Here is a 14889-nt window from a genome sequence, read left to right as displayed (position 1 = left end):
GTTAATAGCAAAGGATCATATCAGAAACGTTAGAAAGGCCCTATCACCATGGTCAGCAATTAATTTTTACCAGGGGCCACATTTGTAATTAAGCTAGGTTATGGCCATCGATGCTCCTGAGAAAAAAGCAAATTTTTGCTTATATATTTGCTTATCCTGTGCAATTTACTCTCAACATTCTGAGATTTCACCGGACACTGCTTTCAATCCTACCTTGGCACCCTTAACAGGCACTCAGTTTAAAATATACACAAGCCAAGATTCTCAGGATGCTGAATGTCACATCCAATACCAAATTCCACACTTAGATGGCAGCTGCAAAACCCAAAGCACAACTCATGTGTGTGTATGTGTCCAGGAGGCACCACCCCAAGCGACCACAGCTTACAAACTGTTTTTCAACATTTGAAGACAAGGAGCTTAGACCCATTATTGATCATATTCCCCAAGCACCCACATTATCACCCACAAAGCAAGAGCAGAGGCAGCAAAAAACTTGTCGTTGTTTTTCAAAGAAGGAAAGCAAGATCCCATTTTGTTTACCTAACAAATCCATTTTTCTCTGAGTGTTGAATTAGAGGGAGGGTAGCACTACTGGACCACAGGTTTCAGGCCTCTACCAGGGCTCCAACTATCCAAGTTGAACATGACATATCATGATCTGTTGCAAAAAGCCTCTTAATTGAGTCAATAACTCTACCATCTTGGGAACATACCGTATTTTTTGCACCATAACACTCACTTTTTTCCTCCTAGAAAGTAAGGGGAAATGTCTGTGCGTGTTATGGAGTGAAAGCCTATGGGTGGCGGGGGGGGGGATCTGCTGCAGTCGTGAGCAGAGGATCCATGGTTCCCCTTCCTTCCCTCCTCCGTGGCTCGCTTTGAAACAGCAAAGCGGGAGAAGAGCCGTTGAGTGGGGAGGAGGGACAGAAAGCCTGCTTGCTTTAAAGGAGCAAAGTGGGAGAGGAGAGGAGCCTTCTCCCCTTATACCCCTCTTCTTCATTATTAGCAGCATCCTTCTCCACACACCCCACGCGTGCTTCTTCTCCCCTTAAACACCTCTCCTGCATTATTAGCAGCATCCTTCTCCACACACCCCATGCGTGCTCCTTGTCCCTTGAGTGCTTTTCCTTCCTTCCCCACTTAAAACGTGGTTACAAAGCACGGATCCACATGGATCCTCAGGATTTTTGCACTGGGTCACCCCAAATTCACCATCAGATCACATAGCATGTCCATGGCTACATCTTGCACCAAAAAAAATCACGCACCCACTGTTGCCTGGGGCCGCAGTGGTGCAAAAACGTGGTTACAAAGCATGGATCCACATGGATCCTCAGGATTTTTGCATTGAGCTACTCCAAACTCACTGCCAGATCACATGTCTGTGGCCACAGCATGAACCACAAAAATCATACATCCACTGTTTCATTTAGAATATTTTTTTTCTTGTTTTCCTCCTCTAAAAACTACGTGCGTGTTATGGTCTGGTGCGTGTTATAGAGCAAAAAATACGGTAAATCTAAACATGTTCAGTGCCATCATATCACCACCTGGAAGCACAGACTTTTTAAAAGCATTTGTTTGGATTTGCTAGTGACATTCTTTTAATGATGTGTCAAAAATAGTTGCTGATCCAGATTTTTTAACTTCTGCCACCTTCTCTACTACCCTTCCTAAATGACTAACAGGACTAGAAAAATCCAAGCCAACTGGCTGCCCAGGTGCCTAGAAATCTGAAGGGCATGAGCAGCAAGTCTGAAACACATCAAGGACTCCCAGCCGGATACCTAGGCACAGCTCAGGTTGTGGAAAGCTCTTGGTGACCTGCTCTAACATTGTGCTATTCAAAAGAGGGAGACAGATCACTGTGCATCCATTCTTTTCTTTCTTGTCTAGCTAGCAGAAATGAGGCTGGAAGTATCCTAGCATCCAGTTTTCCTTATTACTGAAACTTTGATCCTAGCAACTGGGAATCTGGATAGGTGGTCTGCTTTCCAAGCCCTTTTCCATCATGCCCCCAGGAATCTTTTGGGGGTTCTACATGATCAAAGGTTTATACACCATTCCGACAGGTGTCAGAGGAATATTTTACCTAGACATGAACACTTAGCAATTGCACATAATGTAAGCCATGGGGTGGCTAGCTCGTATGTTTGCATGAATGATGGAAAACAACTTGTAGAAGTTTCTTGAAATCAAGGGGAGGCACTGCTGCCCAAAACTGCAACTTAAACAAGCATTCTCAAGAAGAAAAGTGGAAGGTTGTGATGAGCTGGCCCAGCTGCATAAGAAGCAAAAACATCCGATATTCTGACCTCATCAAAAAACTGCTGAGTTTTGCGCAGTATAAATTTTAATTCCGTCAGCTCCAGGAAGTTCCTTTTCAGGGCTTCCTGGTTGGTATTAATCTCTTTGAGCTCATTTTCAATCTTCTCAAAGTTTGCCTGCAGAAAAAAGAGAAGTAAAGAGAAAGTGAGTTGATTATTAGCTGTCAACATGCTGTAGTAGACGCATCTTTTCCTGATGTATAAACTGTCAGTTCCTTTAATCTCTCTATAGCCAAATTCAAATTCTATGCTATAATGGAGATAATCTACTGCATTAAAGAACTATTATTTTTACCTTTTACAGCCAGAGATGCCCTTGAACAAATTATATAAATCAGTAACTAAACTGTCATTGGCTGATGCATTTATGATTCCCTTTATTGGAAAACTAGAGACCTATAAAAGCTGGGCTCCCATCAAGGCTGTTTGGATGATTGCTTATGAAGTCATAAACAAGTGCTGGAGCAAAACACTTTATTCCCTCATCCCCTATTGTGCACCACCTACAGAACAAAGACAGTGACTAGTATTAAACCAGTGCTCTTTGTTAATGTCTGGACTAAGGAACTCTGGCTGAACCATGGTTAACAAACCAGGAAAATATGTCAGGGTATTCCCCCAGACTTTTCTGTAAAACTCTATTCAGCATCCAGTTCTAGCTATTTCTTCTGCAATCTGACTTTCCCACTCAATATTCACTTTTCACAGCCCTGTATCAAGAGAAATAAGCCTTGCAAAACCCCAAGGTGCTATGATTTTACAAGACACAGTGTTATTTACCTCCAAATCAATCATGTCTCGGGGGAATGGCACCTCTGGATTCTCGCCGGTGTCTGTGATGGGAATGTTGGCCTTCTTAATCTCCTTTTCCACAAACCCTAACAAGGGGGAGAACTGTAATGAGGGGATGATTTAAGAAGAGCATGTAATATCATATACGTGAGAGAAGGCCTCATGGATCTGCATACCTCCCTTGTGCAACTGATCATCTGATGCCCCATTCCACCAGACCACACAAACACCTCCACTATGAACATATCTTCTCATTTAAATAATCTACAAAATGATAGTTTAAAAATCACAGGTCAAAGAAAGTAGATTACTACCATATAATTTTTTTGTTCTGATTTCATGATAGTAGAATGGATGCAGTGTGTCTTAATAAGTAACAATTGCATGATGACTAGATAATCACATGTCACTTCTCCAGACCTATACTAAGGAATTTTGACCTTATGGGTTCATTTCCACACTATAAGGACATCTTAGACTTTTGCTAGCTGCTATTGGAATCTATTTTCCTTCTATTTTATCTGTTATGCTGCTAACTATCGTGTCATGTTCTATATCATATTCTCGTGGTTTGGATCCTGTTCTAATTTCTGCAACAATGTACAACATGCAGATTATTTAGCATAGCCACAGAAATCTGGGGAGAGGTTTAAAGGAACCCAGACTGATTTAGCCCCAACAACCTATGCCAGGCATAGGCAAACTCAGCCCTCCAGATGTTTTGGGACTACAACTCCCATCATCCCTTGCTAACAGGAACAGTGGTCAGGGATGATGGGAACTGTCGTCCCAAAACATCTGGAGGGCCAAGTCTGCCTTTGCCTGGCCTATGCACATGCAAGAGAAAGCAATGACATACTAAGTTTCCTGTCCATCTCTTCACACCTCCGGACTTCATTGACAAATTTACGCTGGAACACATTCACATCAGGGTTTAGCTGTCAATAAGAACAAAACATAATTTCTATCACATGTGTGCAGTGACTGAAAACCAGTTGCTGCTCATCTCCAAACCCTTCTGTACCATAAACTATATTGGTATATTGGTGTCACAGAAAGCTCATGAGCATTTTAACTGTTCAAAGAGAAAACGCAAAGGATTGCTACCTGATCAATAAAAGATCTATAAAGAGCCCATTTGTTAGTTCCAGCACCCTCAGAAGTTCAGAGAGCAGTGGCAGCCCAGGAGAGCGTATTCTCTGCAGCAGCCCCTTTGTTATAGAATTACCTATCTACAGTGGTGAACCTGGCACCTTCACTGCATGATTTTTGTTGTATGCTGCAGACGTACCTCTTTCACCTGCCCTTTGACACTTGAGATATCTTTTCAGGACCCATCCTATTCTTGCGCTTGTAATTCGTTTCACACTGTTTCTAATACTTTATTTTTAAATTGCTGTAACCTGTACTAGGACCTTATGACGAAGGCAAGCATGAAATTTAATACTTGATCATTGTAGGGCACGGAACAATCACTCACAACAAAAGGCAGCAATATTGATAGTTAACACCTTCAAAGAATCTAAAGATGCTTCAGTTATATCCTAGTATGAGGGGGAAATCCTTGAGCATAGGTAACAGTTGTCACAAACAAGAACACAATAAATTGTGTGGACCAACAGGGCCAGATACATACATCTCGAAACTGGACCTTCCCAAGTTCTCCCAGCTCACTGACACAGCAATACGCTGCTTCAGACTGAAGGAAAAGTTGCGCAAGGGTCATTTCTTCACTCCGAAAGAGCTCCCCCATAGTGAGAGAGAAGAGCCAGACGAACTAGGGTGAGAATCCTTTTGCCTTTAAGAGAAAGAAAAAGAAGGATAAATGTAAGACTCACCAGAAAGGTATCAATTCTGTTATCTACCTTTTGGGGTACATGGAAGGCATATATTGTAGATTAATTTATATCTCTCTCACGGAGATTGAAAACTAGGACTGGAACACCTCAAACTGAATAAGGGCATAAAAATTCTGAAAATATTATTTAAGGATTGTAAAAAAGGAAAGCCTATTCCATGGTTCCACATTTTTATGTGCCACGCACAACTAACCCCTACTATGCAGCACTCAAAGAATGCTGTTGCCTCTGAATTTCACCTCTCAGTTCCAGCTAATGCTTCATGACCAGCTGCCCATCATGTGGCACCTCTGCAAGCTGCTGCCCCAGAAACACAAGCAGCAGCCTATCAGCTGACAGCCATCTCCAGGGAAAACTGTTACATAGCACTGCAGCAGATTTAGCTGGTCGCATAGGGATTCAGAGTTTATTTTCACTAAGGGATGGGAGAACATCCGGATGTCATAGTCCACAGGGATTATCCAGTGAAAGTAAAGTCTGGTTGGTTTTGCAGTCTCCTCAGTCATGCTGATAAAACAAAGTGAGCCACTAATGTCAGGCTTGAGACATAAGAAAGGCCACATCAGAATGATATGGGCCTAATCAGAGTCCAGAAATATTTCAACTTATTAACATATAAATGCAGATTTTTTTAAAAAAGTGAATCATTTTTTGTTCTGCTTGGAAAGTCTTTTTCAGTTGAGGCAAAACACTGTAGAGATTTATCCAGTCCATACTTTTGTCTTGCTTGCTACTGATGCTGCAACCATTTAATGCATCAATGATTGGGATGGTGTTGCTACTGTCCACTTGGTTTTTGATGAGTAGACAAAAGAGAGAGGTACTTGGGAAATACATGTGAAAATATAGCTTGCTATAATATAGTATAGATCAGAGCTTTCCTCTGTGTGTCGGTTGAGGTGTGTAGGTGTGTTGCGCAAACGGTCCCCACACTCCAACCAGGGCTGGAAAGGGGTTAGTTTAATCTCCAGTTTGCTAGTAAAACTGAGTTACTGTGTTGTGAAATGATGCATGTCTAAAAAGTGTGTCACCAACATGAAAAGTTTTGAAAGCTCTGACATAATTAATTCAATGAAAATAACGAATGGATATTACTGCTCACTGATGGCTGAGCAGCAAGAGTTAAAAAGCAACAGACATTATCCATGCTGAATGCTAACAATTACTGAGACTAGGAGCCTTTCCAAAAAATAAACTACAAATTAACTCTGGCATCTTACTCCAATAAGCCACTCAACAAGAGATGGGGGCATTGCAAGGGCACCACAGCAGCAGTATGACTGAACTTTGAGCTTATCTGCCCAAATGCCTGACAAATTTGTAAGGCCCAACTCCAAGAAAAGTTGCAATTATTATTTTATACAAGCTAAGGTGCAGCAACCGAATCAAATGTCATGCTCGATCACATGCTTTCACTTCAGAAGGATAGCATTAATGCATTAATAAAGTTAATAAGTGCTGGATGACAGGCATCTAAAGAATCCTTAAGACTAGAATCCCCATTTCAATTTATTGTCTCTTGAGCTCCCCCACCTCAGTTGTTTTTTTTAAGTGAAGTACATTCCTTCCCCTTTGCAGAACTCTCCATGAAGGAGAAGGAGTTACATTCTTGTAACTGACTTTAGTGCATCTACTCGCTCTGTGCCAGAGCCCATGTTCACTCAACCCCATCAAAACTGGGGCAATTTCTCTTTATTTCACCCCCTTGGCAAGCAGGAATGTGCCTTCCATCTTCTTATACCTAACACAAAGACAGGAAGCTGCTGTCACCCCACATTATAACATGAACAGCAACCCCCATCTCTCCCCAAAGAGGGAACAGATGACAAACAGCAGGAGACATCTACTTCTCAGAAACAAATGGGTTAGCAAGTGGCTCCTCCATCACCATCCCATCATCTTATCCATCCAGCGCCGCCTGCCCACAAGAAGGCAACGCCCCAGGTATCACTCCCAGCATGAAACCGGCCTCCTCCCCACACTCTTAAATGTCCCCACAGGTTCTGGAGAGATCCCTCTCCTCCTTCTCAAAGGCACCCATGGGAGAAACCAGCTCGCCCCCTGGGGCGCCCCTGAAACCCAATGACACCCCCACACATTCAAATATAATACCTTCTGCTTCTCCCTCCCACCAGGGGACCTTGGATTAGGCGACCTACCCGCCTAAATTGACCCACCGACGCAGCCAGGCTGTCCCTTGTCTCCCCTCACTGGCCCTAAGCGGAGTATCACGCGCCCCACTCCCACAACCGCAGAGGACAGGGCAGACCCTTCCCCTCCTCCACTAGGCCCCGCGCTCTCCCATGACGCATTGCGTTGCTTCCCCGTATTAACCGCCTTTCAACGCCCCTTGCCCCGCCGCGCCGCCTCCCCCCCCCCCCCCGCACCTTGGAAAGGGCTTCGCCGCCGCAGACCTTTAAACGCCGCACCAAAAACAAGCCGCAGCACCTGCTCCGACAAAGCGGCAACCAACCCACCCCCCCACCAGCTTCCGCTGATGACGCCACTGCGTAGGTGCGCGGCGCCCGCCTTCCCTTCTTCCGCCCGGCCTTGTGGCGTTGCTTAGCAACAGGGCCCGCGCCGGCGTGGTGCGTTCGGGCAAGGTTCGCTGGATTGCCTGCCTTAAGTGGCCGCCATTTTGGCGACCGCTTTCGTAAGTCGCGGCGGCGGCGGCGTGCCATGGCCGGTGACGTCACGCCCTGGGTTTTTTGTGATCGTGGCGGTTGAAAGGGTTCGCCTCAGAAAATGGTTTCTTTACCCCCCCCCACCCTGCTCCAGTGACTGATGTATCTCGAAGGGTGTGTACCTGGAAGAACACAAATGGATTCAAGTTACAAGAAAGGAGATTCCGAGTCAGCATCAGGACGTGCTTTCTGAGAATAAGAGCTGTTCGACAGTGGAACAGACTCCCACGAGAGATGGTGGACAGACTCCTTCCTTCCTTCCTTCATGGGAGGTTTTAAAGCAGAGGTCGGATGGCTGTCTGTCATGTATGTTCTAGTTGAGATTCCTGCATTGAGGGGTGATAGACTTGTAGTATCCTTCCCAACTTTACAATCCTATGATTATCATTGATTCATAATTATCAGGGCTGTTACCTGATAAGAGATTAGTTGTACTGAGTTTCAGCTGATGAATTAGAGATCCAAGCTTTTTTAAATTTTATTTTATTTTTGCATTAACTAAGTGGCCAATTCACTAAACATTGCTGTCCTACTAAGTTCTTTATAGCATAAAGAAAAGTAGGCAAGTCCCAAAAACATGTGCACCATTGTAAATTGCACTGGGGCTCTGAGGTGGGGGGAAAAGGAGAGGGCACAGGAAAACGACTGCCACAGTGTTTAGGGAGATCTGGAGTAATTTCCCTGTGAGGAAAAGCTACAATGTTCTTGAGCTTTTTCGGTTTAGAAAATAGCAGATTAGAAGGGTGGCTTATGCTGTGGAGAAAGTGTTCAGGGAGAAAATCTCATACTAGAATGTAGAGTTTAAGCAACAGAATCCAATGAAACGGAGCGGTGGGAGCTTCGGGACAGAGAAAGGCACACTTCTTGACCGCAAGGTATAGTGATTGCTGCTGACTTGGGTGGTTTTAAAGGGGGGACTGGACAAGCTAAGGCTATACATTGCCTACTAGTCATGATGGCTATATTGCTCCCAGAATTGGAGGCAGTGTTCCACTAAACACCAGTTAATGGGAAGAATTCATATTCTTGTGGATTTCCCATAGGCAGGGCCGGCCCACTCATGAGGCAAGGCAAGGTGACCACGTTATGCAGCAGGATTCACTGGAGCAGCAGATCCCACTGTTGATCTTTCTCCCCCCTCCTTCCTGCCCTTCTTCTTTATATGGCCCTTCTTCCCTCACTCCTTCCTTGACAGGGAATTTTGGGATCTGCCTTGGGTGCCAAAATGTATTGAGTCAGCCGTGCCCATAGGTCTACAGTGGTTCCTTGGTTCTCGAATGGCTTAGTTGTCGAACAAATCGGCTCCCCAACACCGCAAACCCAGAATTAAGTGTTCCAGTTTGCAAATGTTTTTCGGAAGCTGAACATCCGCTTGAGTGCAGGAAGCTCCTGCAGCCAATCGGAAGTCGCGCCTTGGTTTTCAAACGGTTTCGGGAGTCGAACCGACTCCCGTAACGGATTAAGTTCTAGAACCAAGGTACCACTGTATTGGTAGTTTTACGATAAGCGAAGAGAGCAATTAACATGATAAAGCGTTTGGTCTGCTGCAGCAAGTATCTTCCTAATTATAAGTTTAACTCCGTCTCTTGATGCTGTAGGGGATGGGGGTGGCGCTGTGGGTTAAACCACAGAGCCTAGGACTTGCCGATCAGAAGGTTGGCGGTTCGAATCCCCGCAACGGGGTGAGCTCCCATTGCTCAGTCCCAGCTCCTGCCAACCTAGCAGTTCGAAAGCACGTCAAAGTGCAAGTAGATAAATAGGTACCACTCCGGCGGGAAGATAAACGGCGTTTCTTTGTGCTGCTCTGGTTCGCCAGAAGCAGCTTAGTCATGCTGGCCACATGACCCAGAAGCTGTACCCCGGCTCCCTCGGCCAATAAAGCGAGATGAGCGCCGCAACCCCAAAGTCGGTCACGACTGGACCTAATGGTCAGGGCTCCCTTTATCTTTACCTTGATGCTGTACAGTTCAGGTTATAATTCCACCCCCACCCCACCCCACCCCATTTTGCCACCATGTCCTTCTCCTGGTGAGTCCGTACAGGCCCCCAGCCTGAAATAATATTTATATAGCATGGCTCAGATGCAAAGCTATTGCACAATCATCTGGTTAGTCTCCTTCATGAAACCTCTTGTTTCCTATTGGGAATTGGGTAACATAGGCCTTGTTAAGGTGCAGGACAGAAATCCCCATAGGAGAAACTATGGAAGCTGTAAAAGTGAGGGAAGTCCACAGAATGCGATACAGAAAGGAACAAAAGATCCCTTAATTTTCTGTGCATTTGGAGATGCCTGAAGACTTGTAGGCAAAAGGACTTATTTGTGCCGTTAGTAGAATTTATTTTTATTACTCTTTTTGTCCTCATGATTACTTTTGTTCATTGGGGGCACTGTGCCTAACAGCAATATAGTGAGGAGAAATTAGTAGGTGCAGCCTCTCCAGCCCTTCCTCATGAGCAAAGTTTTGTAGGCTGAATTTCTGCCTGTCATGTACCTGTAAAGAGTACAGTATAGAGTTTCTGTCAAGGAAAAGCTTTAAATGTTTTTTTTGTATCTTAGATTTTTATCCAGCTGCTTCCCAGAGGAGTTTATGGCAATAATGTGCACTGTGTGTGTGTTTCTCCCCAAACCTGTGAAATAGGTTAGGTTGAAAGTATTACGAGGTCTAGATTACTCAATGAGCTTTGGGGTTTAGCAGACTTTAAACCCAATTCTCTCCAGACCTAGTTGTATACTTACTACACTATATCCTTTGGAGAGGGAAGATTTTTTTTTTTTTGTAACGCTTGCACATTAAGGCATAAACATCTAAAGTTCTCATCCAACAGTGTTTTGTGGTGTGTGTGTTTTTGTAAAAATACTGCAGCCTTCTAATCAGCAATGAGACTTCTAGAGCTTTTTGTAAACATTCTGTACTTTGACAAACATTTTAAAGTCCATACATCTTCTTCATATAGTGGCTCATGTCCAAAACAGCACAAAACTTTAACCGTTTTGGAGCATTTCTGAAACAGATGTCATATGAGTAATATGGGCAAATGCCCTTGCTTTGCTCCTGCTTCAAATAGAGACTTTTCATGCAAAACTGACTCATCACCCTCAAACACTGGAAACATTTGTTTTTCCTCTGCTCAGGCGTGCCTTGGGAAATATTTTTCTATAAAATGGTCAGCTATTTTCAACATATGGCAAAATAACCCCCAAACGAACAGGAGGGGCCATTGTTTCCACTTTATGAACGATGTGTGGGATAACGTGATAAAAATGAAATTGTTCACTTGAGGGTGGGGGTTGCTGGTCGATTGACTGCCAGCAAATCTCCTGCATAGTTAAGAATGCTCTTGGGTATGGAAGCAGCTCTCCTGGCTCAGGCAGGTTTTAATTGGAGTTTCCGAGGACTGAATTTGAGACTGCCTGCTTGCAAATGCAACTGAAGTACCCATGAGCTGTGGTCAGGAGGTTGGCGAATGCTGCTGAGTTATCTGGGTACACGAGGATAGCGACTGAATTTCTAATGTATTCCTCTGCATGCTTGATGAAAGCATTGTGATGGAAAAAACAAAGGCATGCAGACTATGCTTCTCCCTACATCTCCACCCCTGAATAAGAGTAATCCAGGAAGTCTTGCCAAACGCACCTTGCAAAATGTTGGTGTGTTTGTACGCATGCTTTTCTGTTTGTTTCCAATGTCATGCCAGTCAGGCAATCTTTATTTGTATACAGCCATAGGTCATTAAAAAGAAAAGCTTGAATTAGACAACTAGCAACAGAGATATATAAATAACCTCCCAAAAAATATTCATGCGTTATTTTGCGGTTCAAGAAAACAAGGCATCATTGTTAGAAATATTAACAGATTTGCCAAAGAGCAGCAAAATGATCAGCTTATATTCAGTGACCTTGCTCGCATTGGTATTGCAAGAGATGTGACAGTCTGGAAAAAAAGTGGTGGTGGAGGGTTTGTTCCATTGTTTCTGGGTCTCCACATCTCGAGGCCTGGCTACTCAAATAATGCCAATTTATAGGTAACTTATTTGTCTAGTTCTGATAGCAAAAGCAACTTTATTAAAGCTTCTGTTAATCTAGGTGTACTTTTTAATGATCTACCTGTATGATTTTATCCAGTAATGGATAAAAATGTGGAAGGATCATAATTCAGGGATAGAGCCCATGTTTCACATTCAGAAGGTTCTAGAGTCGGTCCCTGGCATTTTCAGGTAGGGTTATTGTTTCAGTGCAAACAATATTGAGCTAGATGGATCAATAAACTTACTCCATATTAGGCAGTATTCTCTGTTCACAAAGGATATATGGAACAGTGTTCACCTAAACTGTAGTTAGGCCATGTACACATAACTGTTGATTGATTAAGGCTTAAGAATCTTCTATCAAGATGTCCCACTGCTTGAAAACACAATTGCATGAGAATAGAAAACTGCCCAGTATTAATACATGAAACTACTTTTACTGAATGATTTTATGCAAGCAGATAATACCATTTGGCAAAGCAAATAGTTTGAATGGTTCTCAGTTTTAAACAGGAGCATTTAACAGAAGGATTTTATTTTCTTAGCACTTTAGTCCACAGTTTTCTACACCTCAGGAGACAATCGTACTCCAAAATTAATGCTGTTGGAGTTCGATCTATTTCTTGAAATGCTGACAACTGCAGCATATGAAAGCTGTTTATGTCAACTTCAAGCAAGTAAACGTTCCACTGAGAATTTGAGGAAGGGGGTAATTATCTGGCAATTTCTGTAATTGCAGCCAATAAGGAATGAATGCCAGGCCTGCCTCCATTCTCAGTACAGCAGCTCGTACACTGCCTGGTAAACATAAGAGTTGTTGGAAATTTATTCTGGATTACGTCTGGAGTACATAGATTCTGTAGACGCAACATCTGTAGCATATATATAATTGGAACTGTAGTCGATCTCAGAAATCTCAATACTTGAGAGCACCAAATTTATTCCATTTCTTTTTGAAAAAGCCAGATGCCATGTAAGCAAACCAGCAAGCCCAAATGAAAGCTCAAATTTCTCTCCTGTCAAATGACTGCACACCATATGACTCCCTCGGGCCTCATCATTGCCATCCCCATGCAGGGCACCAGATTGCAGGGCACTAGATAATTGAGGAGGCATTGGATCAGGCATAGGCAAACTCCGGCCCTCCAGATGTTTGGGACTACAATTCCCATCATCCCTGACCACTGGTCCTGTTAGCTAGGGATGATGGGAATTGTAGTCCCAAAAATCTGGAGGGCCGGAGTTTGCCCATGCCTGCATAGGATGCACAAAGGAAAAGCACTCTATATGTGATCAGAAGCTCTTCTGTCTTAGTTATGTTTTGGAAAGTATTTTTTCCTTGTGAGAGGGTGCAGGAGAAGAGTGCATACTTGGAGCTACTCAGTCCTACATACCAGAATATTTATAAAGAAAAGGTCACAAGTATTCAGCAGTTACGACTTATACAGTAGTTACATTTTCTGTGGGGGAGTGGGAGAGTTGGCATGGAGTTCTGTAAAACTTCAAGGACCTAGAGGCAGTAATTTCTGCAAATAGCATAACTTCCTCTGACTTTAGTTACCATTCCAAAGTGTGTGTGGTCAGATGCCAGCCATAGGTGAGGTGCATCATTCTGCTGAGATGTGCAGCAGAAACATTGATTCTGAAGTTCTTTGCTTTGAACATGGTGCCTGGGGTGTTTTGTCCAGATTTAAAATCAAATGAGGCTGTGTTGAAATATTCCCCAGTAGGGTTGTTCTCACCATTGTGGTGGCCAGAGGACTGACCCATGCTAGGGTTTGTTGACAGCAGCAGTTCATTCTCTCTGATATCCATTGTGGAGCTGGGATGCGGACCTGGAGCCAGATGTGCAGTGGGTAGGTGCTTGCTATATTGTACTTATGCTGTCCTGTGCTACACTGACTGTGCACATAGCAGTTTACATAAGGGAACCCAGCAAGCTTCATAGCAGCTGACTAAGGATGTGAACTTTGGATTCCCCACATCCAAGCCCTATGCTGTGGCACTGCACTGCCACCAGCTCTCACATTTTGTTGTCTCCTAAGGAGAGGCTAAGGTGCAGAACACCAATATATGTAGATAGGACAAAAAAAAAAAACCCCAGCTTTTTCAGACTCACTTGCAAAACAGCTAATATTGTTATTTTGCTTCACACTGGGAGACTATTACTGTATATGCTAGAAGATAGGTCTTTCCCCATGAAAGGGCCTACCCCTTTCTTGATTATTTGGAACAGACATTGGTATTTTCTTCCCTTTGGTTATACCACAGAAAGGCAAAATTAGAAGCTGATGCCAGGAAGATGTCGCCCTTTCGTCAAGCCTATCGCATGTGCCTACTGCTGTTCCTTAAAAAAAAAAAAAAAATTACTTTGCTGATATATTTTTATTATTTTATTTTATGCCCCTTCGGAGGCTTTTGCCAAAAGGCAAACTGTCTCAAACTTTATGGAACAAAGGTCGTTTATGAATGTAATTAATACATAATAATCTACATTTTAAAATAAAAACAGGGCCTGTCGCCTTCATTGACTGCACCAGAAAACAGCCAGAATCATCCTCAGATAGGCCCTTTGCATCAGATTCACAATCAGGATTTGATTTTTCACACTGCATAATATGGCAACTGTTGCTTATGGGCATGGGTAGGCAAACTAAGGTCCGGGGGCCAGAACCGGCCCAATCGCCTTCTAAATCCGGCCCACGGGCGGTCTGGGAATCGGCTGTTTTTACATGAGTAGAATGTGTGCTTTTATTTAAAATGCATCTCTGGGTTATTTGTGGGGCATAGGAATTTGTTCATTCCCACCCCCCCAAAAAAATATAGTCCAGCCCCCCACAAGGTCTGAGGGAGAGTGGACCGGCCCCCTGCTGAAAAAGTTTGCTGACCCCTGCTTATGGGCATGGTTGCCATCTGCAGCAGATAGTGTTCTCATGATCTTCCCTTGCCTACTCCCTCCGCATTATATACCAAATAACTCTCCTTTTAATTCAGATTGGGTTTCTGAAGTGCATCTGAGCTGAATGTGCCTGCTCTTGCGATCACATCTCTGCAGTATAAATGTGCTCACTAACACAGCCAGTTGCGCTTGGTGAGTGATCCAAGCCACACGTGCCCTAAACTGTCACTCTGTGACTTTAAAAGGAAACGCTCAACTTTGTGCAGGTGTGGCTGAAGACAGGGATCCCTTTGGGTTTG

The 14889-nt window shown here is 43.7% G+C and overlaps 1 protein-coding gene and 1 long non-coding RNA gene across 11 annotated transcripts in view; one reads left to right on the top strand and one right to left on the bottom strand.

Annotated features, from left to right (window-relative positions):
- ATP6V0A1 (ATPase H+ transporting V0 subunit a1) overlaps nt 1-7544 on the bottom strand; it is a 43270-nt gene extending 35726 nt beyond the window's left edge. For 7 of the 10 annotated variants that reach the window (XM_080979304.1, XM_080979309.1, XM_080979311.1 and 4 more), the window contains exons 1-5: nt 7369-7518; nt 4759-4920; nt 3982-4060; nt 3111-3208; nt 2319-2447 (exon numbers count right to left, since the gene is read on the bottom strand). In XM_080979304.1, coding sequence (XP_080835430.1) covers nt 2319-2447; nt 3111-3208; nt 3982-4060; nt 4759-4875 — 423 coding nt within the window. In that variant the 5' untranslated portion in view covers nt 4876-4920; nt 7369-7518. Of the gene's footprint in view, nt 1-2318; nt 2448-3110; nt 3209-3981; nt 4061-4758; nt 4921-7093; nt 7118-7140; nt 7263-7368 lie in introns of those variants that run through there. The other 3 variants (XM_080979306.1, XM_080979307.1, XM_080979308.1) reach the window with 3 other exon arrangements.
- LOC308462180 overlaps nt 1-14889 on the top strand; it is a 366258-nt gene that overhangs the window by 320733 nt on the left and 30636 nt on the right. The window lies entirely within an intron of this gene.

Source organism: Podarcis pityusensis (genome assembly GCF_964106645.2).
Source record: "Podarcis pityusensis genome assembly, chromosome: 13".
NCBI classification, from domain to species: Eukaryota; Metazoa; Chordata; class Lepidosauria; order Squamata; family Lacertidae; genus Podarcis; species Podarcis pityusensis.
The sequence above is the reverse complement of the archived record's forward strand: the minus strand, read 5'-3'. Positions and strand labels throughout refer to the sequence as shown.